Source organism: Hyperolius riggenbachi, chromosome 10 (assembly GCF_040937935.1).
Source record: "Hyperolius riggenbachi isolate aHypRig1 chromosome 10, aHypRig1.pri, whole genome shotgun sequence".
NCBI classification, from domain to species: domain Eukaryota; kingdom Metazoa; phylum Chordata; class Amphibia; order Anura; family Hyperoliidae; genus Hyperolius; species Hyperolius riggenbachi.
The window spans coordinates 247,784,154-247,793,937 of record NC_090655.1 but is presented as its reverse complement, the minus strand read 5'-3'; the positions used below and the strand labels follow the sequence as shown (position 1 = coordinate 247,793,937).

The 9,784-nt window shown below is 51.8% G+C and overlaps 1 protein-coding gene across 1 annotated transcript; it reads right to left on the bottom strand.

Annotated features, from left to right (window-relative positions):
- Positions 1 to 406: 406 nt before the first annotated feature.
- LOC137535153 (histone H1A-like) lies at positions 407 to 1,075 on the bottom strand. The gene has a single exon (XM_068256969.1). The coding sequence runs from the start codon at positions 1,073 to 1,075 to the stop codon at positions 407 to 409; it is 669 nt and encodes a 222-aa protein (XP_068113070.1).
- Positions 1,076 to 9,784: the final 8,709 nt, after the last annotated feature.

The following is a 9,784-nucleotide window of genomic DNA, read 5'->3' as shown; positions in this document are numbered from 1 at the left end:
TAGTGCAATATCTACCATCAGCCACTGATTTGTTTTTTTCCATCAGAGGAAATTTTAAAGAAGAAACTTTGTTTCACACGATGCGGAACGCAAAATTTCCTAATTGTAACCGCAGCATTATCTAGACATGGATAAACTATTTCCGGTGGTGAACCCTACATTCGATTAAATGCAGCTAAAAATAGAATATAATAGAAATAGAATGAAGCGATCCCCACTTCCCCCGATTGTGTGACCCCCGCAGCGTGTATGGCGCCTCTCCCATGCAGAGGAAGAGCTGCACCTTACTAGGGAGTCACTGCACACCTGCTAACAACATATACTCGGGAATGTACAGCAGCCCTTCAGGGAAAATGTGGGTGGCTCTGAAAAGAGCCTTTGTGTTTCTGGAGAGCCGAGCTGCTGCTTATTTCTTCTTTGGAGCGGCCTTCTTGGGCTTGGCTGCCTTCTTTGCCGGGCTTTTGGCGGCCTTAGGCTTGGCTGCCTTCTTAGCGGGGCTCTTGGCGGCTTTCTTGGGTTTAGCGGCAGCTTTGGGCTTCTTGGCAGCAGCTGCCGCCGGTTTCTTGGCCGCCTTCTTAGCGGGGCTCTTCTTGGCGGCGCTGGGGGCTTTCTTAGGCTTCTTCGGGGACTTGGCGACTTTGGGCTTCCTGGCAGTAGCCGGCTTCTTAGGCTTGGCGGCAGCCGCTGGCTTCTTCTTGGCCGCCGCCGGCTTCTTGTGCTCTTTGCCGGCTGCCTCCTTCTTGCTGACCTTGAAGGATCCGGAGGCGCCGGTGCCTTTGACATGGACGAGGCTGCCCTTTGTCAGCAAGCCCTTGATGGCCAGCTTGAGGCGGCTGTTATTCTTCTCCACATCGTAGTCTCCGGCAGCCAGAGCCTTCTTCAGGGCGGCCAGGGAGACCCCGCTGCGCTCTTTGGAGGCGGACACGGCCTTGAGGATGAGCTCGGACACGGCGGGGCCGGAAGGCTTCTTGCTGCCTTTCTTGGCTCCTCCTCCGGCTGCCGCCTTCTTAGGCTGCTTCTTCTTGGCGGCGGGCTCCGCTGCGGGAGGGGCTGCTGCTGGGGCGGTCTCTGCCATCTTCCTGCACTACAACAACGTGTAACATTGCGGGGAGAGCCAAGCTCTGCGCTTATATACTCTCCCGGCTGCGCTGCCATTGGCTGCTGACAGGAGGACACACCCCTCTTCTTATTGGTGGGATCAGGACTTTCTGCCGCCCCTCCACACAGCTGTCACTCCTCGGCTCTCTGCTTGTGTTTCCTCGCCGGGAGAAAAGTGGGTTATTCCCCCCGGAAAGTAGCGGTGCGCCCCCTGTGTGCGGCCGCCCGGCTGGCAGGGGTCTCCCCTCCTCCATTACAGTCACGGGGGGCTTCTGAGCGGCGACAGTGGGAAATCCCGCTGTAATGTGACCAGCTCTGCTTTCTGCTCCCCCGATCTCCTCTGTCTCCATCATTATCAGGGGGTAACATGCCTGATATAAGGGGTCTCCTGTCACTGCCCCCGCAATATGAAGGAGGGGATCCCCGCCACACATTATAGGGGGCTGGGGGGCTACTGACCCTTGGAGGGGATTATTATGCTGAGAAATGTCCCGGATGCTAGCACAGGCTGGGCTCTCCTCTGCTGCCTGACATTAGGATGAGCCTCTCACACATCGACTGTCTATGTTATTATTGACCAATATTATGGGAATTGTACATTTCCATCAACATCACATTAAAAGGACTCTATTCTGAATTTCTTCTAAATGTCATTTCATTTCTATAGTCATGGTCATTTCTGACCTACTGTATTTGTTTTTAGAGATAGTCACTGATAAATTATTATGCTAAATTAATATCCGCTTGTATGTAGTGTTGGGCGAACACCTAGATGTTCGGGTTCGCGAACGTTCGCCGAACATCGCCGCGATGTTCGGGTGTTCGCGCCAAACTCCGAACATAATGGAAGTCAATGGGGACCCGAACTTTCGTGCTTTGTAAAGCTTCCTTACATGCTACATACCCCAAATTTGCAGGGTATGTGCACCTTGGGAGTGGGTACAAGAGGGAAAAAATATTTGAAAAAGAGCTTATATTTTTTGAGAAAATTGATTGTAAAGTTTCAAAGGAAAAACTGTCTTTTAAATGCGGAAAATGTCATGTTTCTTTGCACAGGTAACATGCTTTTTTTCACCATGCAGTCATAAATGTAATACAGAGAAGAGGTTCCAGGAAAAGGGACCGGTAACCGTAACGCTAACCCAGCAGCAGCACACGTGATGGAACAGGAGGAGGGCGGCGCAGGAGGAGAAGGCCACGCTTTGAGACACAACCCAGGCCTTGCATGAGGACAAGAAGCGTGCGGATAGCAATGCTTTTTGCCGCCATGCAGTCATAAATGTAATAAAGATGAGAGGTTCAATAAACAGGGACTGGAAACGCTAACCCAGCAGCAGCAGCAGCACACGTGATGGAACAGGAGGAGGCGCAGGAGGAGAATGCCACGCTTTTTGAGACACAGCATCCCAGGCCTTGCATGAGGACAAATAGCGTGCGGATATAGCAATGCTTTTTGCCGCCATGCAGTCATAAATGTAATAAAGATGAGAGGTTCAATAAACAGGGACCGAAAACGCTAACCCAGCAGCAGCAGCAGCAGCACACGTGAGGGAACAGGAGGAGCCGCAGGAGGAGAAGGCCACGCTTTTTGAGACACAACATCCCAGGCCTTGCATGAGGACAAATAACGTGCGGATATAGCAATGCTTTTTGCCGCCATGCAGTCATAAATGTAATAAAGATGAGAGGTTCAATAAACAGGGACCAGAAACGCTAACCCAGCAGCAGCAGCACACGTGATGGAACAGGAGGAGGCGCAGGAGGAGAATGCCACACTTTTTGAGACACAGCATCCCAGGCCTTGCATGAGGACAAATAGCGTGCGGATATAGCAATGCTTTTTGCCGCCATGCAGTCATAAATGTAATAAAGATGAGAGGTTCAATAAACAGGGACCGGAAACGCTAACCCAGCAGCAGCAGCACACGTGATGGAACAGGAGGAGGCGCAGGAGGAGAATGCCACGCTTTTTGAGACACAACATCCCAGGCCTTGCATGAGGACAAATAGCGTGCGGATATAGCAATGCTTTTTGCCGCCATGCAGTTATAAATGTAATAAAGATGAGAGGTTCAATAAACAGGGACCAGAAACGCTAACCCAGCAGCAGCAGCACACGTGATGGAACAGGAGGAGGCGCAGGAGGAGAATGCCACGCTTTTTGAGACACAGCATCCCAGGCCTTGCATGAGGACAAATAGCGTGCGGATATAGCAATGCTTTTTGCCGCCACGCAGTCATAAATGTAATAAAGATGAGAGGTTCAATAAACAGGGACCGGAAACGGTAACCCAGCAGCAGCAGCACACGTGAGGGAACAGGAGGAGCCGCAGGAGGAGAAGGCCACGCTTTTTGAGACACAACATCCCAGGCCTTGCATGAGGACAAATAGCATGCGGATATAGCAATGCTTTTTGCCGCCATGCAGTCATAAATGTAATAAAGATGAGAGGTTCAATAAACAGGGACCGGAAACGCTAACCCAGCAGCAGCAGCAGCACACGTGATGGAACAGGAGGAGGCGCAGGAGGAGAATGCCACGCTTTTTGAGACACAGCATCCCAGGCCTTGCATGAGGACAAATAGCGTGCGGATATAGCAATGCTTTTTACCGCCATGCAGTCATAAATGTAATAAAGATGAGAGGTTCAATAAACAGGGACCGGAAACGCTAACCCAGCTGCAGCAGCAGCAGCACACGTGAGGGAACAGGAGGAGCCGCAGGAGGAGAAGGCCACGCTTTTTGAGACACAACATCCCAGGCCTTGCATGAGGACAAATAGCGTGCGGATATAGCAATGCTTTTTGCCGCCATGCAGTCATAAATGTAATAAAGATGAGAGGTTCAATAAACAGGGACCAGAAACGCTAACCCAGCAGCAGCAGCACACGTGATGGAACAGGAGGAGGCGCAGGAGGAGAACGCCACGCTTTTTGAGACACAGCATCCCAGGCCTTGCATGAGGACAAATAGCGTGCGGATATAGCAATGCTTTTTGCCGCCATGCAGTCATAAATGTAATAAAGATGAGAGGTTCAATAAACAGGGACCGGAAACGCTAACCCAGCAGCAGCAGTAGCAGGACACGTGATGGAACAGGAGGAGGCGCAGGACGAGAAGGCCACGCTTTTTGAGACAAAGCATCCCAGGCCTTGCATGAGGACAAATAGCGTGCGGATATAGCAATGCTTTTTGCCGCCATGCAGTTATAAATGTAATAAAGATGAGAGGTTTAATAAACAGGGACCAGAAACGCTAACCCAGCAGCAGCAGCACACGTGATGGAACAGGAGGAGGCGCAGGAGGAGAATGCCACGCTTTTTGAGACACAACATCCCAGGCCTTGCATGAGGACAAATAGCGTGCGGATATAGCAATGCTTTTTGCCGCCATGCAGTCATAAATGTAATAAAGATGAGAGGTTCAATAAACAGGGACCAGAAACGCTAACCCAGCAGCAGCAGCAGCACACGTGATGGAACAGGAGGAGGCGCAGGAGGAGAATGCCACGCTTTTTGAGACACAGCATCCCAGGCCTTGCATGAGGACAAATAGCGTGCGGATATAGCAATGCTTTTTGCCGCCACGCAGTCATAAATGTAATAAAGATGAGAGGTTCAATAAACAGGGACCGGAAACGGTAACCCAGCAGCAGCAGCACACGTGAGGGAACAGGAGGAGCCGCAGGAGGAGAAGGCCACGCTTTTTGAGACACAACATCCCAGGCCTTGCATGAGGACAAATAGCATGCGGATATAGCAATGCTTTTTGCCGCCATGCAGTCATAAATGTAATAAAGATGAGAGGTTCAATAAACAGGGACCGGAAACGCTAACCCAGCAGCAGCAGCAGCACACGTGATGGAACAGGAGGAGGCGCAGGAGGAGAATGCCACGCTTTTTGAGACACAGCATCCCAGGCCTTGCATGAGGACAAATAGCGTGCGGATATAGCAATGCTTTTTGCCGCCATGCAGTCATAAATGTAATAAAGATGAGAGGTTCAATAAACAGGGACCGGAAACGCTAACCCAGCTGCAGCAGCAGCAGCACACGTGAGGGAACAGGAGGAGCCGCAGGAGGAGAAGGCCACGCTTTTTGAGACACAACATCCCAGGCCTTGCATGAGGACAAATAGCGTGCGGATATAGCAATGCTTTTTGCCGCCATGCAGTCATAAATGTAATAAAGATGAGAGGTTCAATAAACAGGGACCAGAAACGCTAACCCAGCAGCAGCAGCACACGTGATGGAACAGGAGGAGGCGCAGGAGGAGAACGCCACGCTTTTTGAGACACAGCATCCCAGGCCTTGCATGAGGACAAATAGCGTGCGGATATAGCAATGCTTTTTGCCGCCATGCAGTCATAAATGTAATAAAGATGAGAGGTTCAATAAACAGGGACCGGAAACGCTAACCCAGCAGCAGCAGCACACGTGATGGAACAGGAGGAGGCGCAGGAGGAGAATGCCACGCTTTTTGAGACACAGCATCCCAGGCCTTGCATGAGGACAAATAGCGTGCGGATATAGCAATGCTTTTTGCCGCCATGCAGTCATAAATGTAATAAAGATGAGAGGTTCAATAAACAGGGACCGGAAACGCTAACCCAGCAGCAGCAGCAGCAGCACACGTGATGGAACAGGAGGAGGCGCAGGAGGAGAATGCCACGCTTTTTGAGACACAGCATCCCAGGCCTTGCATGAGGACAAATAGCGTGCGGATATAGCAATGCTTTTTGCCGCCATGCAGTCATAAATGTAATAAAGATGAGACGTTCAATAAACAGGGACCGGAAACGCTAACCCAGCAGCAGCAGTAGCAGGACACGTAATGGAACAGGAGGAGGCGCAGGAGGAGAATGCCACGCTTTTTGAGACACAGCATCCCAGGCCTTGCATGAGGACAAATAGCGTGCGGATATAGCAATGCTTTTTGCCGCCACGCAGTCATAAATGTAATAAAGATGAGAGGTTCAATAAACAGGGACCGGAAACGCTAACCCAGCAGCAGCAGCACACGTGAGGGAACAGGAGGAGCCGCAGGAGGAGAAGGCCACGCTTTTTGAGACACAACATCCCAGGCCTTGCATGAGGACAAATAGCGTGCGGATATAGCAATGCTTTTTGCCGCCATGCAGTCATAAATGTAATAAAGATGAGAGGTTCAATAAACAGGGACCGGAAACGCTAACCCATCACAGATGGTCATTGTTCATGTTACTTGGTTGGGGTCCAGGAGTGTTGCGTAGTCGTTTCCAATCCAGGATTGATTCATTTTAATTTGAGTCAGACGGTCTGCATTTTCTGTGGAGAGGCGGATACGCCGATCTGTGACGATGCCTCCGGCAGCACTGAAACAGCGTTCCGACATAACGCTGGCTGCCGGGCAAGCCAGCACCTCTATTGCGTACATTGCCAGTTCGTGCCAGGTGTCTAGCTTCGAAACCCAAAAGTTGAAGGGTGCATATAGGTTGTTCGACACAGCTACGCCATCTGACATGTAGTCCTTGACCATCTTCTCCAGGCGATCGGTGTTGGAGGTGGATCTGCACGCTTGCTGTTCTGTGGGCTGCTGCTGCATGGGTGTCAGAAAATTTTCCCACTCCAAGGACACTGCCAATACCATTCCCTTTTGGGCACTAGCTGCGGCTTGTGTTGTTTGCTGCCCTCCTGGTCGTCCTGGGTTTGCGGAAGTCAGTCTGTCGGCGTACAACTGGCTAGAGGAGGGGGAGGATGTCAATCTCCTCTCTAAAGTCTCCACAAGGGCCTGCTGGTATTCTTCCATTTTGACCTGTCTGACTCTTTCTTCAAGCAGTTTTGGAACATTGTGTTTGTACCGTGGATCCAGAAGGGTATAAACCCAGTAATTAGTGTTGTCCAGAATGCGCACAATGCGTGGGTCGCGTTCAATGCAGTCTAGCATGAATTGAGCCATGTGTGCCAGAGTCCTGCCAGAATCCTCATCATCCTCTTGTGAGCGTTGTGATAGTTGTTGTGATGCATCATAGTCGTCACCTTCTTCCTGGTCTGCTTCTGCTGACCATTCACGCTGAATTGTGGAAGTCCAACGTGCACCGCTCTGGCCCTCGTCAGTGGTGGCAGGAAATTCCTGCTCCAACTCCAGCTGTTCCTCCTCCTCTTCTTCGTCATAGCTGCTGTGGCCAGCGTTTCCTGAGGCGGATGGCCTGATGTTGGTACCATCACGCTGATCGTTTTCTCCTTCAGATTCCCCCAGTTGCATCATGACAGCTGTTTCCTTGATTTTCAACATTGACCTCTTCAGTAAACACAGCAGTGGTATGGTAATGCTGACTGAAGAGTTGTCACTGCTCACAAGCAACGTGGATTGCTCAAAATTTTGGAGGACTTGGCAGAGGTCCAACATGTTGGCCCAATCGGATCCACAGAAGCTTGGCAGCTGTCCGGAAGTGCCTCGGTACTGCGCCGTCATGTACTGGACCACTGCACTCCTCTGCTCGCAAAAGCGGGCTAGCATGTGCAGCGTAGAATTCCAGCGCGTAGGGACATCACACAGCAAGCGATGGTGGGGGAGATTGAAGCGCTCCTGCATCTTGGCGAGTGCCCCCGAAGCAGTACTGGAATTTCTGCAATGTTTGGCCACTCGTCGCACCTTCAACAGAAGATCGGCCACGCCTGGGTATGTCCTCAGGAACCGCTGAACTACTAGGTTCATCACGTGCGCCAGGCAAGGGATGTGTGTCAGCTTAGCCAACCTTAAAGCGCGAATGAGATTACTCCCATTATCACACACAACCATGCCCGGTTTCAGGTCCAGCGGTGCCAGCCACAAATCCGTCTGTTTCTTTATTCCCCTCCAAATTTCCTCCCCTGTGTGCTGCTTATCCCCAAGGCAGATCAGCTTCAGCAACGCTTGCTGACGCATGCCAACAGCTGTGCTGCACTGCTTCCATGATCCTACTGCTGCTGGGTTAGCGTTTCCGGATGAGGTACAGCTTTGAGATGCGTTGGAGGAGAAGGAGTCAGAGAGGTAGGTGCTGCTGTTGTTATCCAGTGGGAGGGACGGCAGTGCAGCTGTTTGCGGCGTGGGCAACACCCGCGCCGTAGCAGGTGAGGAATCGCTGCCAGGCTCCACAAGGTTCACCCAGTGCGCGGTAAGGGAGATGTATCGACCCTGGCCGAACGCACTCGTCCAGGTGTCAGTGGTGAGGTGAACCTTGCAGGCAACGGCATTCTTCAAGCTTCGGGTTATTTTGCTGACCACGTGCTCATGCAACTCAGGCACTGCAGAGCGCGCAAAGTGGTAGCGGCTGGGAACCACATAACGTGGGATGGCCACTGACATCATGCCCTTGAAGCTGTTTGTCTCCACCACTCGATATGGCAGCATTTCGCAGGCCAGGAGCTTGGCTATGTTGGCTGTTACTGCCACGGCCCGGGGGTCATTTGCTGGCAATTTCCTCTTGCGATCAAACATCTCCGAGACAGACAACTGAATCGTAGGGATGCACACTGAAGGGGTGTTGGTTGTTGTGTTTGATGAACACTGGGAGACCTCAAGAGCACTACTCCGGAAAGTGACAGTGTCAGCGTCTGATGTTTGTGAATGTTGTGAACCACGCAATGGCTGGGCTACTGCTGCTGCTGAGGCGGGTCTGGTGGTGAGTCTGGTGACCCCAAGGGAGGCAGTGTTGCTGGTACCCTGTCCTGCCGCGTTTGCCCACAGAGTGGGATGTTTGGATAGCATGTGGTGGCTCATGCTGGTGGTGGAGAGGTTGTTAATACTTTTTCCCCTGCTCAGGCGGGTCTTGCACACCTTGCAAATCGCCATAGTACCATCCTCAGTGCAGTCTTCAAAGAAAGCCCAGACTTTGGAGCACATGCCTTGCTGGCGATTTCTGTTTGCGCCTCTTTTGCCTCTCACTTGAACTTCCACGCTTGTGGTGCCTGAAATTGCGCGCCGCCTACCTTGTGGCACAAGGCGAACTCGTGCAGCAGTGGGTCCTTCAACAGACTCATCTGTGCTGCTGCTACGACGGCGATGTTCTCGTTCACAAACAAAATCTGGGTCTCTGTCCACATTGTCCATACCCTCCTCTTCCATCTCCTCAAACTCGTCATATGTCATTGTGGGGGGCCGCCGCCGTGGAGTAGAGCTCCCCAGAACAACCTCTGCGCAGCTCACTCCAACGTCGTCTTCCAGAGCTTCTCGGCCGACCTCCTGCAATTGCAACCCCTCCTGCCCAACTTGCTCTGGGATTTGGGTTTCCAAGTCCTCCTCGGACTTGCCTTGTATTTCAGTGCGCGGTGCATTTCCCACAGTTAATGGTTGTGAATCCGGGCACAACATTTCTGGCTGTTCCTCCATTGACCTTTGAAAGGTGGAAGTTTGTTGGGCTGGGAATAGCTCCTGCGAATACCCCATTGTGTCCTGAGGTAATTAATCGGACTGGTTATCTGGCAGTTGTGTGCGTGGTGTCGCTGCCGGTTGTGTCAGCTTTGTGCCCACTGGCTCCTTGTAACTGGCTGAGGACTCGGACCTCGTGCGTGATGTGCTGGTGCTGCTTAACCCACTGCTGGACGCTTGAGAGGTCATCCAATTAATTATCTGGTCCTGTTCTTTTGGATTTGTGAGGGTTGTTGTCCTGGACAACATGGGCGGTATTGAGTGGGTTTTCTTGGGTGCTCCACTGTGGCCTGTACG